Here is a 23091-nt window from a genome sequence, read left to right as displayed (position 1 = left end):
GTGGAAGCAGTTTTAGAGGCGAGACTTAAAAGGCTGCGCACGCTACTGTTTCCATGTTGGAAATCCTAAAAAAAACAAAAACTTTATAATTAATATTATTCTGCTGACATGTTGTAGTATTCTATAAGTTAAATAAGCCATCACATCACACAATTTGTTAGGTTCGTAGGGTGATTCAATTGAATACACTGCTAAATTCATAGATAGCTTAAATCATAAGGAACTAACGTTAACGTAATCTATCTACTGCTTTCTTTTTCTCAGGACTATCTGGCAGACCATGGTTCCTCTCTGTGTTTTCCAGTCAAGTTTGACTTGGGTCTTCATCCTCCTGGAGACTCAGCCAGTGTTTGCTCTGTAGTTGTTCATGTCTGGTGTGGTCTATGACTGTATATTGTATGTATCTCCTCTCCCTCTGTGTTAGTGCACACTTGAGTTTTGCCCTTGTGTGTATCAGTAGTCTATCCTCTTTTCAGGCCAGTGAGGAACGCCAGCAGATGTTATGGTCAAGACACTGCCAGCTGCCAAATGTCTTCTCATAGGTACAGACACACTCCACACATCTTTACAATCTGCTTGCAAAAGCATTTAAAGTTTGTATTTGTGCATGAAGAGCTCGGTTGAATTTTCTATCTCTGTTACTTTATAGTTCTGGTTTTTTCTTTGTAGCTCCTTGCTGTATGTTGAAATCCCTTAACATGCATCTCTGCTTCTTTGTCTTTTGTCATTGTATGCTGTAATTCTCTCTGTCTTGTAATTACTACTAATTACTACAGCTGTCTGCTCTCTCTCTCTGCAATTTTAAAAAAGGCTTAAAAACAATGGGATATTCATTTGTAGCCCTGTTGCCCGGCTCTACCACTCACATTTCACTGTATTGAATTAGAAATAGAAATACTCTGAAATGTGCACACATACGCTGTGGGTCAGGATGTAGTTTGTGCTTGTTTGAAGGTAGATTCAGTTCATTTGGGAAATTGGGCAAAAAAAGAGAACATAATATTTATTTACACACATTCATGACACAAAGGTAATGTAAAAACATTAGATTTTTTTGTTTTGTTTTTAGCTGTCCCTGATCTTTAATCATTCTTTAATCTTTGTACACAGACATAAACACACAAACTTAATTTGAGTCTGAAATGAAGCAGTTTATATGGAAGCATATGCCGTAGAGGATGTACACTGGCATCACAAATAAATAGGTAAGAAAACTTGGTAGGAAAACTAAGTGAAATTGCAGGCAAAACACAACCATTGCTAGTTTAGTGATTTCAGTGTAATGAAAGACAACCTTTGTTCCCTTGTCAGTGAGGATACTGATGTGAGTAGAGGTTCCTCAGCACTGACTCACTGAACTGATAAGTTAGCTTCTTCTTTACTTTCATAATCTCTCCAGTTTTGCCATAGTTCCTCAGAGCTCGAGCCATTTTTTGGTAGGTCATTTTTTTGCGGTTTCCTTTCTGAACACCCCAGTGGCTGGCCAGAACCTCTTTGTGTTTGGTGGAGAACTGGAAGATGCCCTTGTCCTGGTCCACCCACCAGATACTGTCACTCATGTCACCGTTTCTTAGCAAGTCCAGGAGGAACTGGTACAAGCGGATTTTCTTCTTGTTGTCTGGATTGGAAAATATGACACTCTTTAAAGCAATTTTATTTGGCAGTTATCGTTTTTTCCAGGCGTTAATATGACTTTTAGTATATTTGGTTTTAATGTCAGTAGAAAATTTGCTTTGGAAATACTCACTAGTGTCTTTCCTGAAGGAGGAGTGGTTGTGGTCTTCAAATTCATCCTCCCCATCTGAAACCTCGAGCGGGGGACTGATTCCTCTTTGGTCCTCCTCTGAGTAGTAATGGCCAGGCGAGGCAGAGGGTTGGTACGGGTAGCACAGAGTTGGGGTGTAATATGGGAACTTTGGGAGAAATTTAGAGCATGTCATAGTCCAAGTTTACACAAAGGAGTGATAGAGCTGCAACTTGTTGTGTTTTACAATTACTCACTGTCTGACATTTTCATTTAAACACTGCCATTGTACTTAAAGAGGAAGTAACTCTGCCAAAATAGAATTCAGTGCTCAGCAAGACCACATGGTGTAGATGGCATTTCAGTGAAAATATCCCCAACTGTCCACATCATGTACTTTAGTTGTAGAGATGAACGTCCTTTTTTTGTTAGATTTCAAATGATCTAAATCCATGACAAAGTAACTTCTGAAAAAATATTGTGCTGTTATTACGGTGGCAGCAATAGATTTAGTCTTTTAAAGAACGCTGTCTGTTTGGATTCAATTCTAGAGCATGTATATCCACACATGTATGTCTATTAACATTGGAGCTGAAGTGATTAGTTGATTAATTGATCAGTCCATTGACAGATTGGCAACAACGTCTTTCATCGATTGTTTGTTGTTTTTTTAGAGTAAAAACGGGATTCCCTAAATTCCAGTTTCCAGCTTCTTAATTGTGAGTGTTTGCTGATTGTCTTCATCTTCTATCATAAAAAACTGAATATCTTTGGGTTTTCAGACTGTTGGTTAGATAAATCGAGCAGTTTGAATGAGTCAACTTGGGCTCTGGAAGACCAAACAATGAATCGATAATGATTAGCAAATAATCCCTAGTGGTAGCCCTTGTTAATATTTTAATTTCACTATCATTTTCACTCACAAAGGGGGAAAGGCTGCGTTAAAGTAGTACCAAATTCAACCCAAAAATAAGTTGAAAAATTTACAAAACCCTAATTAGTTAGTTAGTGTACTTTTTATGCATTGGGTCATGTTCTAATCCTTATACAGACTTGACTGCAGCAGGTCTCTTCATTCAGTGGAACCAAAGAGAATAATATGACTCATGTGAATCACATAATGTAGTAATACTTGACGTAATGCTTTTTCATCAGAGCAAAACGTTACTGCAGCTTTTTCTTGCTTCAGGGTGATGGTTTAATTACACTGAATATTCCCTTATCAATATGCTGGCACATCAGTATTTCAAATCACATATATACAGTGTGTCTTGACACACTAGTGCCATCATTCATTTCTGCACATGAACTCACTTGTGGTGATACAGAGAGAGGTCCGAGTGGTGGGTCCAGGTGTAGGGGCAGGGGCTCGCTGCTGTAGCGGTAGGGTTGTATCAGTTGTTGAGGAGACACAGGCTGAAGCTCCGTGAGGGGATTCACTGGAGAGTTCTCAAAGTCTGTTGGCTGGACGCGGTCAGAGTGGAAGGCCCATCTATGGTCTGAAAAGGGACAGAAGTTATAAGGCACGTGTGGTGATTGATGCCTTTGTCAACGGTTGAATCCAGCCTTCTCACCTTCATAAATCTCCCCCACGTTAGTGAGGTAGGGGTACAGCTCTGCAGGTGGTCGATAATCCTCTGGTTCATTTGGAGTGATTCCCTCTGAGGCCTTCGGATGGGAAAATTTAGATTATGTCATAGAGAAAGTAAAAGTTTGGGTCTCTTACCTTTTTTAATTATTTTACTTTATTTGTATTGCTAGTAATAAAACATAAAGGGCAATACAAAAGTTCATACATACATGTAAGTTAAGGGTTACTTTCTGACTTTTCACAGAGAAAACAAATACACGTCGTCCAAAACTCCAAAAGTGGCTCTTCTTCTCAGATATACATGTTAATCATTATATGCAATTCCAAGTCCCACCTTGACCACTAGAATAACTTTCTTTAAAAAAAACAACAAAAAAAACAGCGATAGAAACAAACAGTAGGTGGTAAATGGTAAAATATCCTCTCAGTGTCACAAACTATGATCAAAGACTTGTTGTAAAAGCTCAAACATGAAGAAATAAAGCAGTAGCACTTACAGACGATATGACATAGCCGTCCATCATGTAAACAAGGCAGCATGAGAATCTCGGTTTCTTGAATCTTGTGATGAATGTTAACTTTTTCTTATTGCTTCACAGAGAAAACACGCAATGTTGCTGAGCTCTGACTTCACCAAACAAATGGGAACTGAAAGTGAGAAATAAACCCGGACCCTATACAGTCTACGTTCGTATCATCCAATTGTCAAATTCAAATGATCAGCTAGTTCCTGATGGCCGAGTGTCATGTACAGTATGAGCCAATCATATTTACATGCATTTCCTGCACATTTAAGACGTATAATTGCACAATAAGTCTTGATGATTCCTCCTTTTTGAGAGTAGATCATAAGTAATTACAGTATATTTTTATTTTGGTCCAGAGAACAAGTAAAAGCAGCATTTCTTCCCTAAACCATATGACATTTTTTTTTATTTTTTATTAGTATCCACTTTGTGATTTAGAGGCATCTAAAATATTTGTGCAGAAAGTCACAGTTATTCAATGGCGTGCCCTTGTATGCTTCAACTTCTCCCCTCGTCAGTTCATGTGCTGCAGTGATGTGACTCGAACTCTAACGCTGCATTCATTCCTAACACAAGATAAAACCTAAATTAAATGACATTGTTATTTATTTAATTATTTAACACTTCATAATCAAGTATTAAAAAAATATAATTTACTTGTGTTCTTACTATCAATCACAGCAAATCCCCCAGTAACAATTATTCATGTAGGAATTTTTTTAAGAGTTGCTGCACACAAGAGCCGAAACCAAAAAAAAAAAAATTGGAATCAGCCTTGTTCCTCTTTTACTTTGGCATTATGGTTTCAATTGAGGAAGTATTGACCATGAGATTGAAACCTGTGAAAACATGACTGAAATGTCCACCGCCACAGTGTCTCTGTTACTTTGCTTGTGTTTGATGTTTTCATCAAAAAATATATACATCTGTCATGACCATAAACCCTGCTAGACAGACATTATTAGCTAAAAACTAATACTTGAATCATATATGATGCTGTTTGTGGCTAAACAACCACCTCTTGACAGTTTTTTGACATTGTGACTTCTCCCAGAATTACACAATGAACCAAACGGTATTCCACTGTATGTCTTCATGTGTTTGGCCCTGTGGGGATGGAAAGTTACCAGAGGCAATCTGTTGGATGTGATGAAACTGTTTCCTGTATACAGAATGAGGCCCTCTGTGGGGTTTAATATGGTCTGTCTTTCTGTGTTTCATAACTGAACACTTTAGACAGCAGCAGCTGAGGTGATACAGGAGATGGTATAAAAACCTGAGGGAGGGAACTTCCTCTAGTGTGACTTTGTCAAACTTTGTCAACAGATCAGGATCTACTGTGAGTGCAGTCCTGGGGCTTGTTGTTGTGCTTTCAAATATTTGCTCTGTCTCCATCTACTGGAAAGAAATGTTGGTCTGACCAGTATCTAGGCTAGACTGAGTTCAGAGGCATAGAGGAGACAACCAAAATAGCTCATCGAGGCCCAAATTTATTTATCCTTCGCCTCGGAATTTGGCTCTTTTCGGCGCTGGTTGACAAATCGAAGAAATGAGGGCTTTAGGGGTTTATCTGCATTTCAGATTTCCATGTATTGCTGCATTTCCTTCCCACCTCAAACACTGACAGCAGCAGCCAGGAGCGGAGTCCCACTGTCCCGTGGAATTATCACGGCACCGAGGCGAGATACGCATGGAACATGGCTGCGATGAGGACTTTAACCGCGGCTGGTCTCTTTTTGGCATTTTGCGCTTTGGGACTGATAGCAGTGGCGATCAGCACTGACAACTGGTACGAGACTGACGCGAGGAGGCACCGGGAGCGCTGCAAGAATTACTCGAACAAAAGAAACGACCCCGGCTACATCTACATCTCCAACAACAACCTTCCACTTCGCATGTTACCAAAGGAGAAAAATGTGGAGAGGAGGGGCTCCAGTGTCAGCGGCGAGACGCTGCTGCGGGCTAAGCGGCACTTCTTGCCTCCTGCCCCGGCCATGGAGTCCCTCTGCAGTCGGCAGTACAACTCTACCATCACCGGACTGTGGAGAAAGTGCCACCGAGAGGGATTTGACTTGGAGACAGAGGATTTGATCTTTAAAGGTTTGATTTTGCGGGTCCTATTTTGTGCTATAATGTGTTTGTTTTGGACATTTCTGTTGTGTGAGAGGCGCCATCAGTTAATACTTTGTGCACGAATGCGCTATCCAAGGTGCTGATGCTGCGCACAGACCCCCTCGAGGCCTACGCAGTATAACACGGAGCACAGTTACAAAGCAGTCGACGTGCTGTGTTATTTGCCAGCACTACACATAAGCTGTAGTAACAGAAGCCTCGAGATGCGTACAATAAGCTACTCCACAATAGTGTGGGTGGATGGGTGGGTGGCGGTGGAAGGGGGTTGGGTGCTTTTTTTTGGGAGGGGGGGCAGAGAGCCTTGTGATGTCCTCTTCATCTCATCTCAGTGCTTATATGTGACATCCTCTTTGTGCGTTGTTTACATCCACAGGATTGGTTCCGCGCTGCACACAGATAAAATACTACTACTCATCGTCAGCGCTGCCCAGAAATCTGCCAATCAATCTGACGAAGACAATAAGGCAGGATGAGTGGCACGCGCTCCGTGAGTTCCCAAAACGCCTTCTCATAATCTGATGAATTAATGTGGAGAAACTTGGCGAAGCTCCCAACAAACACTGTCGCTTCTCTTGCAGACCTCCAGAGGATGACCGCCAGTTTCGTAGGCATGGCCATATCCATCATCCTGTTCGGTTGGATCATAGGCGTGCTGGGCTGCTGTAAGGAGCATGATCTGATGCAGTATGTCGCTGGACTTCTCTTCCTCATGGGAGGTAAGATGTACTTTACATAAAGAGCACTACCCTGACTCACCACAGAGGGGCAGTAATGCCTTTGTTAATGAGAGTGTGGTGAAATGATGCATCAGAGGAGATGGAAATGGGTTGCTGTCGTGTCTGACTGTTTTTTTCCCCTCTTCCTCTCTGGCAGGGACATGCTGCATAATCTCCCTTTGCACATGTGTGGCTGGGATCAACTTTGAACTGTCCCGCTATCCTCGCTACATGTTTGGAATACCAGAGGACATCAGTCATGGTTATGGCTGGTCCATGTTCTGTGCGTGGGGTGGACTGGGCCTCACGTTGCTGGCTGGTTTCCTATGCACACTGGCTCCTTCCCTCTACCCTCCACACACCCCTGTGGTGCACAAGCCCAGGCAGGAGAACGGCTGCGTGTGACAGGCCCGCCGCACATCTAACAGACACCTGTCTCATCCGGAAACGGTGACGAGCCCTGTTCCAGAGACAGCTTTACCCAGGGACTCAGAGCAGAGAGAGCCTCCACACAGCTTGGCACAGAGAAAGCACAGGACACTGGCTCTCGCTCATGTGAAAATGAAAAAGAGGTGATATTTGACTGAAGACGATTTCAGATCCTCTGGTGCTTTTTTCCCCCCCGTCCCTCTTTATGAATGAACTGTTCAGTGTTTTTGCTTGCTCTTCAAGAGGAGAATAGTTATACAAGTTTTCTTCCTGTAAAACCTGCTAGTTTGAGAAGAAGAAGAAAAAAAAAGAGAAAAAGAAACACTGGCAGAAGATCAATAGCACAACTCTGAAATCTGTATTGAGGATCAAACTATGGATGTGTGCCGTCACATTTCAAAGGGCAACTGTGTATCATTATGTACCCATTCAAAACAAGATATGTACATGTACTTTTTGAATTGTATGTATGCAGATGCATTTGTGTTTATTCAAGGAAAAATATGAGCATTAAGACCAAACTGTGTTTGAGGGAAATGTTTTGTTGTTCTTGAGGTCTTACCCCCATCAAAATATTTTTGAAAAATAAAACAGCCATGCAAAACAATATTCTTTGTGCCTGTGTTACACACTGAACAGTTATAACGTCTCTCATATAAACGTCTTTGTGGTCGTCTTTTCTCTTGCAGAGTTCCCTTGGTATGTCAGCAGGCAAAGAGGCCAAAACCTTCACAGCATTATTTTTAAAACAGCAGCTGTTTATATTTCTGTTAGTGCTACAGGGAGTCTGTTTTATTCAGCCACTTCTGAACACTTAAATGGCGACCAGAACTTGAGTCAGTGACCAAAAAGGGACAAAAATAAAACCATCCAAATAAAATAAAACAGGGGAAGTGAGGTAACAGTCTGCTGTGCATTACAGTGACATAAAACGTCCTTTAATAAACATCAATGATCCATAAAAAATAAATGAAATCCAGATAACTATAACAAAAGCTCTCGGATCACATACTTTATTCTGACAACAGCACAAATTGTATCATGATTGATTACTATTAGAAGGTTGTTTTTTTTTCCAATTGAGAACATGTACACCAGCCACTGTTAGCTGTTACTACTTTCCCTCAACTTTTATTAGAAATTAAATCTTTCTGACGTCTAATTCAAATTCTGGTTTCACTCATTTCCTGAGGTTTCTCTGCTCCTTAGCATCTCCTCTTTGCTGTTGCATTGCTCAAGTTGTATTTGTTATCTTTGTGTTATTATGTGCAGCTGCAGCCTTGAAAGAAATCCTTGTTGTTGGTTAAAACAATGTTGGCCACTGGAGACAGTGTTTTCATAAGTAATTATAAGTTCATGATGAGTTCATAACCCTTCATAATAAATGATGTGCTGTATATTATAAATTCATTAAAAACATCTGCATTTTCTGACAGGCTGAAAGATGTTTTAAAATGAAACAATTATATTCTTGTTGTAGTGCAGCAGTAATCCACTCTGGTTTACTGCTCATGGATGACTTGGACTTTACTTTATTTTAAGTATCAATACTACCCTGGAATTATCCATGGATTATATTAATAATGTTGCACTGAACTCTCCATGGTAACAGTGACACAAAACAGCTGCTCCTTGTGTTTAATGAGGAGAAAATCCTACATGTCCTATATGTGCCCACGGCATTAAAGAGTAATTTAATATTGTAGGCGGTCTAATTACTCCACATACTCCTGGCTAGTTTAAAGTCTAATAGTGCATTAAATTTTAGGAGCTCAGTCAATGTTTTGCATATAAAAACTCTAATAACTAACTACAGCTGTCAGATGAATGTGGTGGACTAAAAAGTACATATTTACCCCTGAAATGGAGAAAGAAAGTAAAGAAAATAAAAACGACCAGTGCAGTAAGTACATTTACTCAAGTATTGTACTAATATATAGTTTTAAGGTACCTCCATTTTCTGCTACTTTATATTTCTACACCACCAACTTTAGTTACTAGTTACTTTACAGATTACAATTATTAATACAAAATATATTCAACTAATAAATGATTATGTATTACTATAGATTAAGTTACCCAGCAGTATGTAAAGTAGCTGAAATTAGCCCCACCTTTACCAGCTGCAACATTAAAGTAAAGCTTACACATTATTGCATCCATAGTTATAATCCAATGATATAATATAAATGATTCCATTCAGCATACTTTTACTTTTGGTACTTTTAGTATATTTTGATGCTTTTGTACTTTTATTAAGTGAAATTTTGGATTCAGGGTTTTTACACTGTAGTATTGCTACTTTAACTTAATTAAAAAGTCTGAATACTTCTCTGCCTCTGTGTCTGAGTATATGTGAGACTGCAGCTGGTATGTTGTTTTGTTACATTGGTAACGTTTGTTTAAGATGTCAATTCATAAAACACTTGAGCATGAAAGTTTGTTCTTGGCCTTCGAAAGAGCAGTCTGACAAAATAATCTTAACTCAAGGTCCACTTGCTAGCTTTTTCAAGGGCTTTCAACCACATCTCATGGTCTTCATCAGAGACTGGACTTTGCTCAAAGGGAGTTTTCCCAGTTGGTCCACTGAGGTGCATCTGAAAGCTCAGTTGCCATGTGTTGACCTGCTGATAAGGACCATAAGATGTGGTTAAAAACCTCGAAAGCCAGTAAGAGGACCTTTAGTTAAAATCATTAAAGTGTGAGCAATGACCAGCGCCTGCCTTTTCTTCAAACAAGGACTTCTACATGAAAACATTTAGTAGCAGATGTAGGTGAAGGATGGTAATACTATTAGCAGTAGTTGTAATACACAGGAGTATTCACTGCAGTGATAATAATGGCAGGACTAGTAGCAGTTGTAGTATTCAGATAGGTCTCATCTTTCTAATAATAACAGCACAGAGGCATGTGGTTTGGGGGGCTTTGTGCTCTGCAGAGAGGGATCAGTGTGCTCTCAGGTCAACTCTGGTCTGCATTCCTGACCTTTCTTTGTTTGTCCTTAAAATATGTCGGTGAGGTGAATAAATTCTTCCAACAGTGTGCTCGACGCTCTGGCCTGCCTCCTTCTAAGCATCAGGGACCTGAAACCAGTCTACAGAAATAATATTTTTCTATAGGTGGAATTAATGATTTGAGCCAAAAAAGACAAATTAAGGAAGATGGGTGGGTTGCTCATGCGAGGTTTCGTGACCCGCTCCACCTTCACTTACATAGTGGAAAGTTTTAACCAAATCTTTTAATCAGATCTTCCGAACCCTGTGCAGTGCCCCTGGAAATTAAGAACCATACAGACATATAAGGTTTCTCTGCACATGGAGCTCCTACAGCTCTGGGTTTTTGACGGGGTTGGCCCGCACTGTGCTGAGCTACAGAGAGCTGTTTTTAAAAAGGGGTCCCTCAGGGGAAGCTGGACTGTGAGGAAAACCAGACAGAGGAAATCACACCCAGTTGCGCCCATAGCAGCCCCATCTGGCTCTCCCACATCTGCAGAGACATTATCTGCAAAAAGTGGGCACGCTTATGGCAGTTAGTTTGTGGTTGTTACAGATGTTGGCTGGAACAAGAGCTTTTTAAATGGTCGTTAAAGAGAGACAATACACAGATTACTACCAAAAGGCATTCTGAATATTGAATTCAAGGCACTGCAATTTAAAACAGCCCGACAGTAGATTCGTTTGTGACCCTGCAGGGAAGAGTTAATGCCTTTCAGGAATTCATAATAACTTTCCTCCCACAAACAGCATGTCTGAAATAAGATGTTGTGTGTCATTTTTAAAGATCTTGAAACAGACCGTGTGTCTATTTTTAGTAAAATGTCATCATCCAAAACACCTCAGAATTTCAAACACAAACACATTTTATAGATCACGAAAGATAAAAGAGTAGATAATGAAGAGAGAGGCTGGTTCGGACAAACATATTTCATACTCGAGTAGATGACTTCCAGATGGAAGTGGGAGGCGGTGACAGACTTCAGACGCCTATTAACCAGGGCCACTTTGACGGGACAGTCATGTCTGCCACTTGTAGTGCCAACAACAAACATGGTGACGTAAAGACACACCAGAGGAGGAGAGTCACTTTCAGCTGCCGACAATCAGAAGTTCAGATTTCAAAGGTTTTCACTGTTTATGTAAACCTCAAGCTTCAAAGGATGGAGATGGTTTACAATACGCCACTGTATGGCATTGTATGTCTCAGGACACATTAGTAAGGCATGCAGTAGAAAACACTTGAATATGACAAATGTAACATATGCTGTCTTGCTTAAAAGTAAAAGGAAAAATTAAGTTACGTGATGAATATTAAGGATTTATTTGAACAGTAAAATTGTACAAACAACATAATTTAAACCATAAAGACAAAAATGCAGATTTTTTTTATTGATTTGGAGGCCGACAACTCCACTTGGAGGGCTTTCATTTCCTCTCTTCTGAATACAACTCCTCCTCAGAGGTGGCACAGAGGGCTCCATGCAGACATAATTTATGCTCACATTTCCTTTTTCCCCCCTGACTCAGAGGAATGTGTTGATGTTTTTGTTAGAACTCCCTTTAGTGACACATGTCTAAGAGAAATGGGGGTAACCAAAGGCCAGAGATATTCAAGATACCAAAGAAGGATATTCATAAGCCACAATGAACTTTCCAGTTGTTTATTGAACTGGAGGGTCCCCTCTTTCTCTCTCTCTCTCTCACACACACACACACACACACACACACACACACCATTAGCTGCAGTAAACCCACTATGAGCCAACATTGAGATACTCTGTCTTCAGGCGGCTCAGTCTGGTGCCATGACTGCGGATGATAAGAGACAGCAGCTCTTGTTTATCTTTAAGTCCCACAGAGATGTCCGTGGTCCCCCTCAGAGCGTCCCTGATGTCGCTCACTTGCTTCATCACATAGCCGTTCAGCTGCTGCTCCTCTCTCAGCTCAGTCTCCTGACTCTGTTTGAACTTCACCTCCAGCTCCAGCAGAGACTTGTCCACGGTGGAAAAAGCTTCGCCGATCTGCGAGATCTCCCGCTGGAGGAACTTGCCGTAGCTGTCCTCCCCGTCCAGGTCGTGCGCCACAGTCCGGCCGATGCCCTCCAGGAGCCGCGCCGCGTCCTCCGTCTGCAGCTTGGCGATGATGAAGTCGTCCCGCACCACGGAGTCCCTCTCTTCAGAGGCCCCGCATGGATACACGTCCGAGAATTTAAACAGCATCTGGCAGTCCTCCGGGTCTTCAGTCTCCTCGTAATCCCCGTCCGGAACAAAGAAGTGATGGAAAGTGCCGTTGGAGATCTCCGGTTGGAGGGGTCCGGTGTAGACTGCCGAGCAAAATGGCAAAGTTGTGACCATCAGGAGCAGCAGTGGGACGGGATCCATCATGCACCTCCTCTCGCTCTCTTTGGCGAACAGCATCTGCACTGGCAGCCGGATCCAGCGCACAGTTTTCATCCCGACTCATGTTACACAGTCCCCCGTCACCTAAAAGGCACAGACTGCCTGTTGAAGTCAGGGGGGCCCCTGGTGGCCCCTGGTTACTCCAACCACACAGTGTCAGCGCAGAGTCACGAGGCTGCTTTCCAACAAAAGTTACATGAAACAATATAACTAAGCTTTCACTGTTACATTGTTTCTTATTAATAATATTTTTCATCATTAACGTACTAACTTATGTAGTTGTTATTTAATGGTATTCCTTATTAAAACATCAAAACAGATTTCTATCACATACTATAACACAGCATAACTAAGTTCTTTCAGTGTGTCCCTCATATTGAAATACAAATGTAATCACAATTTCAAGAATGCTGCCATTAAATAAACTAAAGTGCTGAATTGATATTATCAAAAGAAAAGGAAATCAGATCAGTTATTTTAGTTTCTAACAACTCTTGTAAGTCATGACAAAAAACAACATGCAATAAAAGAACAAATGTTGTTTATTTGTCTCACACAGGAATATGAGGAATAGATTTTGAAATTGTAACTTTTAACAATAAACATAGCAAAGTTCAGCAGAGAAGAGCTCTGAGTTGATGCATTTCTGTTGGATTCCCAGACTGTGAGAGTGCAGTTAGAGCTCACTCTGATGACTTCAGTCAGGTGATTACATTACTGCAGGGAGGGAGGGTCCCCTGGGCTACGATCCCCTCTACTGCACATCCTGTCTTTGGTAATTACATCATCACAGGGTGGTCTCAGATATGGCTCTCAGCCAGTCGGCAAAACTCACAGAAACTGGAAACATATGGTGAGATGTAAACACAGGGCTGGAAATGTCCCCTTTTTGATCCATCCATTCATATAGTGTTTGGAGCAGCGGGGGGGGGGGGGGGGGGGGGGGGGGGGTTAATATTCTACAAACAGGAGTTATAAACAGGATACAAGTCTGCAAAAGGGAGGCAGTCAGCAGCAAACAAAACCAAGAGATTGTGCAGGCAGGTAAAAGTCCAAAAACTTGTTGGGATCAAAGACTCAAAAACAGGAAGGCAGATATATGACAACAAAGTTGGAACACAGTGGCTAGGAGGCGCAAGAGACAATCTGTCAGGAAACAAGGTCTGAAGGGCAGATTCAGATATACACTGGGAGCTGATGAGGGAAATGGGAGCAGGAGTTCAAGTTGTTGTGGAGGTCATATTATGTGGAACACAGTAGAGACAACTGCTGGACGAGAGGAAATGGGCCTTTTTCAGAGCATTTTGACTGGCCACGGCAAGAAAAGCACACGTGTACTTAAACTAAAGCTCTATCAGTGAGGCTATTTGGAGGAAACAATTACTGAATGTAATTTTCGCTCTTGGTTGGCTTTCGATAACTACCTAAAAATAGTTCAATTAACTGAGTAAGAGCCTACGGCAACACCATTCAAGTCCTTTGTATACTTGAAGTCGGGTGATCATTCTCTGTAGGTTTGTAAACTAAATTTTCCATCACTTTTAACTCGCCAGAGTGGAGCTTTTCGAAAAAAAAAGAGTTGTTTGTTTGAAAACCACTGTTGTTCTGCTGAACACACTGTTGAATGAAGGATACAAGCAAAGACAGCTTGAGGCATGCAGGCCTTCCGTGTTTCTTCTTAAGTAACACATCTGAATAAATACAGTGTCTCTCAACATAAACACTAATAGAATAAACTGACCAGTGCGCCAAAGCAGAGCGGGTTACAGCAGGCTAAAGCTGCCCGAAAGCAGATGTAGCAACAGATGTAACAACAAATATAATTTAGTGGAGTTGAGAGGGATGTGCTTGTTGATCCTCTACAGTGTCTGTGTGTTTGTGTGTGTACAGAGGCCTGGAGGCTGTAGTTTGGGCAGATGCCTTTCAGATGGTGGTAATGGGTTTCTTCTCAGTACTGATCTGAGGGAGCAGGAGGGTCGAGGGCCTGCAGGCTGCGTGGGAGGCTGCAGAGACCGGCAGCTGACTCCCAGTCTCACAGTGAATCTTAATGACCTCATGCTCATCACAATGTCAAGAAAAAAAATACTATTTACATTTGATAATTCATTTCAGAGAAGGTTTAAGTCAGTTATTAGCAGCGAAGATTTATTTTAGTTGCTTAATTAAAACAAGATCAAGGACAAATTTAGACTTCTACCTCTTGCTAATCAACAATCAATTAAAAACTCTCTCACTCAGAGAGCACAAAGATATGCACAATCCTCTCACTCTGTTTTAATTTGAATAATTTACTTTGTTTTGACATTTTTGATCAGCATTTGGTGAAAAAGGATAATTTTGGAGGATTGCATGATGTTGATGTGTCCCGTACCCGTAAGTTTTGCTGCAATTACATGATATATGTGTCTGTTTTGTCAAATGAGCTATTTGGCAGCCATACACGGGAAACACTGTAGAATGCATAAAAAACAACAACAACATACTTTTTCAGTGCTCATCCGAGTATCTTCTGTGACATGTGATTTTATGGGCTTATCCGGAAATGAATTAAATGTCATTTTTTACAAAGCTCCTGATCTGTAAGTAATGAAAGAAATAGCTCTTAGGTAAGTCGTAGATTTGGGATAATTGAGAGAAAGATGCAAATATGTCTTCTATGGATAGATTATGGATTGATCTAATCCCTCTATTTAACCATAAAGTAAATGCAGGGTCTGCACAGGAGGGAATGAGTGAACATGATTTAAGGTAATGGGGGAGAGGGTGGAAGTTTCTTTCCCAAAATGTCTTCTAAACTGAGCTTATTGAGTGATTAATTGTTATATTTGAACTCAAATTATTGCAAAAAGGGGCAAAGCTGCACAAACCACTAGGCCCAGCATGGTGGCACTTTTTCATTTCAAAACCAAAAATTTAAATATTGGCGATAATTTGTGGGCAAACGAGCATATTGTTTTATTCTTGCAGGTAACATGCCAAATATAGACAGAACACTTCACATAAAGACATTTCCAGAGCCAATAATACATCTATCAAAAGCATCAACTGTGAGCATCAGGTTTTGGTATTTATTCCAAAGGGAAAAGGCTTTTGTTGAGCTTTCTATTCTGCACCACATTGAAATCCAATGAAGCAGAGGAAGTAATTTCTCCACTGTCAGACACCTTAATAAACTACAATGCAATACAGCCTCAAGACTTATAATTTTGTGCTGTCTCTCACCTACTACAGTATTATAATCACTGTCAGTGTTTTTTCTCTCTCCTCCTACACATATAAACCACAGCTGAATGACGACACTCTCAGAGGCCCACGCACTCACCATTGTTTAAAAGCAATAAGGTCACGAGCCCTCTGGAAAGTGGGAGCACTAAAGATGGATTCACTGGAAATGAACCCACTGGAGATTACAAATGTTTAGTCAGATGTTTTCATTATGCCTCGGCAGGTGTTATTGAATGGAGTAATGCTGATGACAAATAAACCTCTGCTCTCAACTTTGACACCAACTCCGAGAGATGTGAGTGTGTTGGACCCTCTCATGTGGAAGCACATCTACAGTATGTTTCCAATCAGCCCATAATGCAGAGTTGCAGCTCTGACCAGGTTTAGACTCTGACTCTGCTCCTCCACTGACAGTAAATATATGTAGAATTGTCTTTGTGCATCATCCTCAAATAAAGTCAGATATATAAAGTCAGGTTTGTTCTTCCTCAGCCTCCTCTCTCTGCTCATCATAGTGTTTTGTGATATGTTGTCGGCTCTAGTGATACTTTCTCCCTGTTCTGTGCGAAATGTGCAACCCCTGTAAGTTCAATCAGGAAGACTGACAATCTTCATGCTTATTATTTACACTTTTGTTGGCTCCCAACTGAATCAGGCGCGTTCACTCTTTCAGTTAAACCAATCAGATTTTGCCCATCTGGGGATATCCCTGTACAGCTCACGGCATCACAACCCCTTCAAATTATGACGTAATGATGGGGTCTAATTGCCAAAAACTCTTCATTTTTCTTCAACTTTCCTTTGTGCACCATGTCAATAAATTTGATTATTCTTTAAGCATCTCCTCACTTAAGTCTCTCCTGATTGAAATGGCATTAACAGCTCTCTTGCTGTTTAACTAATGATTTTAATTTCCCCGTCTCACCACCTCATGTCTTAGATTTCCAAGTTAATCAGGTTTTCAGGACTATTTGTAGTTTTCAGAGGATTACTTCTTGTTTTGTCATTTAACCCGAGGACGTTGATGACCAAGCAAACCAGTTAACTCTTCATTATCACACTCAGCACTGTGGCTGTTGTCATCAGTGTCCTACAACAGAGACCTATCAGGACTTTGTGGTGTCTAATGTTCTCCAGTGCTGCCAGCACATGGACCAGCAAACATTTGTGCAAACACAAAACCTGCTTAATGCTGTTCACAGGTTAATCTGCACTACAGAGCACAAACATAAAACAGCGAGACGTGTGTTGAGGTGGCTGCGCAGATGCATTTACATTTACATGTGAGGACAAGATGGTGGACGGACTTGCAGGTGTTCACTCTGGAGCAGCCTACACTTTAGAGGCACTGACTACATCCTACTGGGGAGGAGAAATTGTACGATAAAATGCCCCAAAATAAATTCTTTATGGTTTACAAAGGCACAGATGAATCAATGAATCAGGAATATATTGAATATTTCTTCCAACAATATCAATTCCAAGACACACCAGCAGACATTAATGCTACTACTACTAATGATAACAGCAGTGAAGTTCATGATAATTTAAAGTTTTATAGTAGATCAAGTCTCATTAGTGTAGAGTGAATCAAACTGGCTCAGTTATTTATCTCCTGGAGGTTTGATAGCAGGTTTTTTGCCTTGACCCTCTGTACAGGTGTCAGTTCATTCATCCATCCAGCTCTGCAGAGTAAATCAAGGCTGCTGCATGCGGGCGGCTTTACACAGGTCAACTCATCTGTCACTGCTGTTACTCACGCTTCGTATCTGAATCTCACCCCTCTCTCACGCAGCGAGGCATTTTACCACCATGCCTGCTGAACTGTTATTTTCACCTGCTGCTGTGTAAAATGCATTATATAAAAATATGATTAGAATTTTAATACATTTTTACTACTTTTTTTATTACTTGAAGAGGCTCAGTTGGATTCTCAAAAATGTCTTTGTTTGGTAGGCAATGATCTTGAAATAATTTGATTTACCTCAACATCAACAGTTTATGATTTAAGTTAAGCTTCAAACTGATCTTTCTGCGTTTTCCTGCTCTGTATAATTTAAACCAGGCTTGGTTGGATCTTGGATGGACCTCAACACTTAATAAGAGGAGCCAGTAAAGACTCAAATCCAATGAACTGATTGATAAGAAATACACTGGCAGCCTGTGAACAGCGATGCATTTTTGAAAGCGTAATAACTTAACAAGACTTGACAGGAGTCGACAGGCATGCTGGTGGCTCTGTGAGGCGTTACTTAGACACAGTGATGCTTATAGCTAAATACTAAAGTCACAGAAATGATTATAATTCATTCTAAAGGGAAATATTTAAATATTTACAAAATTTTATGATAATCCATTCGCTAATTGTCAAGACACTTCACTTAGAACGTCAACCTCATGGTGGCACTAGAGGAAAGGCAGATCAGTGGAGTTCAACCTCTGGGGACCAAGAAGGTCAAATGTACAAAATGTCATGGAAGTCCATTTAATATTTGCTGAGATAATTCAGTCTGAGCCAAAGTGGTGGACTGGCCGCCATTGTCAGCCTAAAAATGAACTACTCAAATTAAATCAATGGGAAGTATTTCCATTAAACATAATTTGTCATGTATGTTTGTGAAAACAGATGATTTCCATCCCTACAGATCCCACCTCCTTCTGTGATGCTGGAAACAGTTTCTTGCCTGTCTGATGATTTGTGGATGTCAGTGTTTATGACCGCGGTCTCAGTGGGACCTCTGATTACCTTCCTAACCTGCACTGTAAATCTGTGCTGTATGAACAACATCGGTCACCTGGAGGTGCTCGCAGACGCCAGCGACTAAAGTCTGCAGTCTGTGTGAGAATGAGAGTGGTTAACATTACTGACATATGAAGCTGTGGTTGGAGTTATGTCCGCTCTGGAAAACTGCTCGGCACAAAATGTGAATAACGCTGCTTCTATTTTATGGGTAGACAGACCCGCATGTTTAACGTAGGTGCCCTGCAGCAATATGAGCAGCTGAGCTGGAGAATACATTTTGTGTTGAATCAGAGCATCTTTCTTTTTTGTTCTTTTTCTTTCTTTCTGTAACACGCAGATATTGTATGTGGCTGCTTCCCTGTCCTTTTCACTAGAGCTTGTTTCCTGAAATTTTAATTTAATTGAATTCAATTTTAGAAGGAAAAACACTGGTCATTAGTCTAGAGTAGTAGGAGAGCAAGTACATTTATTCAAGACCTGTACTTAAGATGGATTTCAAGATACTTTACTTTACTTGAGTATTTGCATTTTATGCTACGCTTCTACTCCACTACATGTCAGAGGGAAATATTGTACTTTTATTTAATAGCTGTCGTTACTTGTTACTTTACAGATTAAGATTTTACATGAGAACATACAGGATACGTTTGGGCTATGAGAGTAGATGACACCCTGCTATGACTTTTTTTCAGTTTTAAGTTGTTTTTCCTTCGTCGAATAATTTTTCTTAATAAATTCCATCTTTTTTTGGAGATAGACTTCTTCAGCATCCTCTTTTTAAGGTTTCCAGTGCCACTCAACATCCACTGTCCTTTATATGGGGCGGCAGCACTACAAAATAGAAATGCAAAAATCCCTCTCTGAACTTCTATTTTTGCTATAGGACCCAACAGTGGTGAGAATATGAAACCAGTATGTAACGTCTGAGGTGAAAGGAAATATCTTGCTGTGGGCAGCCAACAGTGAGACAAAACACAGGAAATAATAAAAGTATTAAACGTCTGTCATCAGAGCTAAAAGTAAACCAAACCTTTGTGTGTTTAGCTTTCACTATAAAAAATGAAGGCCTGTGTGTTAACCGACATGACATGAATGGAAAAGCAGTTAGCAATGAAGGCTGAGCAGCAGTGGCATTAAACATAATGTAGTGGGAAAGTCCTCCAATAGTCAAATAGTGGGTTTGCAATAGAAACACAATCTTTTTAACAGTATGTTATATGAACACTCTTTGGCAAGAAGATTTGTGGTTTCTGATAATAGCATTGGAAAAAAAAAGAAAAACAATCTCCGCAGTCCGCTGTGCTCTGGTTTATTCCATAAGCAGATTTAGTTAAACTTGGATCGTCATGACGATGATATCAGCTCGGCCCAGAGGCTGTTTCTCTGCTGTTTCACGTTATAGCAACAATAAAGACAGCAGATTTGATTTAAAAGATACAATCCATGATTTATTACAGAAAAGAGTGATATCCAAATTATTTTATGTTACATTGTTTTTATACATTTCAATATGTTTTTACATGTAAACAGGAACGAAGTAAACAATGTTATTGATACACTTCATGTCACGACTGATACCATCCTATTGTACAGTTAAATCTACGGTCTAACGTCGCTGTGCTTCCACATCAAGTACATCACTTGCTCAAGCACAATCCTATTAGGAGGCGTAGCATGGAACATAAAGCTTAATCCCCCTTTAGACTGCTATGTTTTCAGAGATGTGCAAGGTCATGCCATTATTACTTATTATGCAATACCCATATTGTGCTATTGCCAAACAGTGCAAGGCAAGAGACACACCTTTCCACCACTGTGCAGCATTTGTATTAGTGAGAGGGGAACCGATGCTCTCGGAGAGGAGAAGATAACAGGAAAAAGATCCATTGGGAAATTATTAGTATCTGGGCAAGTCAAACATCCAAGGTCATGTGGTTATTTATTCTTCCACACCGCTATCCCATTAGGTCAAACACATTGTCGGGGGGGTAAACTTCATTCGAATTCCCAGTTGAGTCTCCAAACAGAGCAAATCTGAGGATTCACAAGTTCAGTTTTACCAGACTGTCCTTGAAATTCAGTCCAGGCCAGATTATATAAATCAGTCTGGAGTCCACGCTGTTGTTTAGAAAATACTCTTGCAGTAAAAAATTCTGACATATCAAGAAATGTAATGTCTTGTCATGATCAACACTGAAAAAGGGAGGTGATATGTTTAAGACGCTGTTAACAACTTTACAGAAGTTAGCTCTGCTCAAAGCAGCTGCATGCATACTCTACAGTACAAATGTACCAGTACATTTACATCTGCATCTGTTCAAAATCAATGTAGCACTCAAGGATAACAACATGCATAGATTTTCAATGTTCACATAGCAGGGAAGATATTCTGAAAACCTGGACTAGAGTCTTTAGTATTGGAATAAGATTTAAAAACAAAAATCTCTCTCCTGTGAATGAAATGATTATGATCGTTGGATTGGACATTATGACCTGACCAATGACCCGCATCACATGTCTCCATGATGAACTGTATGATGATATTCCATGATCTGCTCTGATATACTAACTGTGACTATGAAAGAAAAAAAAATCAAACATGCTTTTAACTGTGAGTGTGCATTTTAGTCATGCAAATGCACAGCAGTGCAAAAATATATATATAAAAAAGCAGGATCCCTCCGACCGCGTCTTAGAAAATATGACAAAAAGTCGATCATCTGCAAACATTCAGAGGACACCTGAGAAATGTGGACGTCATTTTGTTTATCTGAGGGTGAAAACAGGTGAACACAAAATAAAAAGTATAAAAACATTACATACATCATAAAATGTTTATACAAAGAACAGCTAAATTAATCAATAAGTGCATTTAAATAATTTACACTTCTTTTAAAGTGATAAATACGTTTTTCAGTGTTGTGCAATGCTTTCAGGGTTGTGATATTCTTTATCTTCAGGTGGTGTAACTTTTATGTTTACTGTGCATAATGCGGTTAACTCTAAATCTTATATACCATCATATGATCAACATGACCTGTACTGAAGCTCTTGGGCCGACGTTAAAGTTCTCATCACCTACAAAATACAACCCTCCCCATCAATACTGTTTACGCCCAACTCTCCACCTAAACATGAATGAAACAGGAAATGATTATGACTTTGACTCACAGATGCATGTTTCACACACGCTGCCTGTTTTCCTGAATTCTCTAATCCATGACATCAGAACTGACCACAACAAAAGGCAATGTCATGACTCTGCGTTTAACAAAACCGAATTTCTCAGTTTCACATAAAAAAAAAGGTCAGAAAGTAGCTGAAACCGCATCTGACCGTGTGCTTAGTTAGCAAAGGACTGGAACTGAAGTGTGTTAGTGTACTTTATGAGTGAGGAACAGTGGATGGATGTTCTTTGCAAACTGAACATCCAAGCCACAGGTATGTCTAAGTGATCCAAGTTTCAAACCACGCTTCAGGGCTTCCAACAACAAATGAAAAACAGGCTGCAAGCGCAGAACGGAAGAGCAGATTTGCGGCTCCTGCGTGCGAGTGTATACATTGTTCACGATGGGAGTCACATTACGACGTATGCCGTTGACGTGTTTCAGAGCCATTAGCGGAGACCCGAGTAGGTACTGTGGCGTGACTCACATCCAAACCAAATCCTTACAGGAGAGTTCAGAGAGTTTGCAGAAGATCAGACAATAGCATGAGGAGAGAGAATATTTCTTGCACTTGAAAAAGCACGTGCAGCACAAACAGGCACACGTGATGTTGGTGACACAATTGTGGTGAGCACAACTGTAGGCACAATCTAATCGCACTAAGTTCACATTTCCTCAACTCAAGACAGTCAAGCTCAGCAGTAGCACAGACGGAGATTAACGCACAGCTCACACTGAGTACTGTACAGACACACATGAACCAGGCGTCAAGACAGCGACTTTGTCTATCAAAAAGATACAAAACAATATTACCATGCACTTTATATGATTTCATAGAGAATGTACTGAATAGATGTTGACATCCTCCACGATGGGTGCTGTTGTTTTTATTTTTGTTATTTTTTTTCTTCGCAGTTCAAGAAATGGCCGCAAATATTAAATCAGCATGCTTCAAGAGCAATATACAGTTGCTTTGCAACAACAGTGTCCGTTGTATTTGGTAGCCACATCACCAGAATCACTTTTGCAACAAGAAACGCTAAATGCCACAGTAGCTCTGTCACACAAGCAGCAGAGCGGCTCTGCCGATGCTTACGGGAGAAAAACACGGCCATGCTGCGAGCTACGCCGAACTGCAGAGTCAAAGCGGAGTGCTAGCTGCCACACAGAGAGAGTGCAGGATGGGTGCCAAGAGTGAACAGTGGTGATCTGCAGCCCTTGATCTGCATAGTAAACATTACAATTGCACAGGATTTTCCAGTGAAGCCATGACACAGCACAGATCCAAGGGCAACCTGCTGGATGAAGCCAGGTGAAGGATTGGGGCGGGGACGGGGGGCGGAGCCAGAAACCAAGAGCAGCGCCACACTGGACATGGAACAGATAGCGAGGGTCAGAGCCTGAAGCCAGACAGGTTTGGG

At 40.7% G+C, this 23091-nt stretch overlaps 3 protein-coding genes across 3 annotated transcripts; 1 reads left to right on the top strand and 2 right to left on the bottom strand.

Annotated features, from left to right (window-relative positions):
* Positions 1–993: 993 nt before the first annotated feature.
* spi1a (Spi-1 proto-oncogene a) lies at positions 994–3859 on the bottom strand. Its single transcript, XM_070907671.1, has 5 exons — positions 3833–3859; positions 3319–3412; positions 3059–3243; positions 1748–1913; positions 994–1618 (listed from the first exon to the last, which is right to left on the bottom strand). The coding sequence occupies exons 1-5, from the start codon at positions 3857–3859 to the stop codon at positions 1308–1310; spliced, it is 783 nt and encodes a 260-aa protein (XP_070763772.1). The 3' UTR covers positions 994–1307.
* Positions 3860–5559: 1700 nt separating this feature from the next.
* Positions 5560–7747, top strand: tmem276a (transmembrane protein 276a). The gene is made up of 4 exons (XM_070907701.1): positions 5560–5962; positions 6369–6482; positions 6574–6711; positions 6869–7747. Exons 1-4 carry the CDS (start codon positions 5560–5562, stop codon positions 7114–7116), a joined length of 903 nt encoding a protein of 300 aa, XP_070763802.1. The 3' UTR covers positions 7117–7747.
* Positions 7748–11459: 3712 nt separating this feature from the next.
* fibina (fin bud initiation factor a) lies at positions 11460–12589 on the bottom strand. The gene has a single exon (XM_070907748.1). It carries the CDS (start codon positions 12587–12589, stop codon positions 11891–11893), a length of 699 nt encoding a protein of 232 aa, XP_070763849.1. The 3' UTR covers positions 11460–11890.
* Between the last annotated feature and the right edge of the window lie 10502 nt (positions 12590–23091).

This window comes from Enoplosus armatus, chromosome 6 (assembly GCF_043641665.1).
Source record: "Enoplosus armatus isolate fEnoArm2 chromosome 6, fEnoArm2.hap1, whole genome shotgun sequence".
NCBI lineage: Eukaryota > Metazoa > Chordata > Actinopteri > Centrarchiformes > Enoplosidae > Enoplosus > Enoplosus armatus.
The sequence above is the reverse complement of the archived record's forward strand: the minus strand, read 5'-3'. Positions and strand labels throughout refer to the sequence as shown.

Excerpts from the sequence above, each read along its gene's own strand:
- spi1a (XM_070907671.1), bottom strand. The coding sequence starts at position 3,859 with ATGATGGACGGCTATGTCATATCGTCT. Across the intron at positions 3,413-3,832 it reads ACGGCTATGTCATATCGTCT|GCCTCAGAGGGAATCACTCC; the intron begins GTAAGTGCTACT and ends TCCCATCCGAAG. Across the intron at positions 1,914-3,058 it reads CTCTCTCTGTATCACCACAA|TTCCCATATTACACCCCAAC; the intron begins GTGAGTTCATGT and ends TTTCTCCCAAAG.
- tmem276a (XM_070907701.1), top strand. The coding sequence starts at position 5,560 with ATGGCTGCGATGAGGACTTTAACCGCGGCTGGTCTCTTTTTGGCATTT. Across the intron at positions 5,963-6,368 it reads AGAGGATTTGATCTTTAAAG|GATTGGTTCCGCGCTGCACA; the intron begins GTTTGATTTTGC and ends TTACATCCACAG. Across the intron at positions 6,483-6,573 it reads GGATGAGTGGCACGCGCTCC|ACCTCCAGAGGATGACCGCC; the intron begins GTGAGTTCCCAA and ends CTTCTCTTGCAG.
- fibina (XM_070907748.1), bottom strand. The coding sequence starts at position 12,589 with ATGAAAACTGTGCGCTGGATCCGGCTGCCAGTGCAGATGCTGTTCGCC.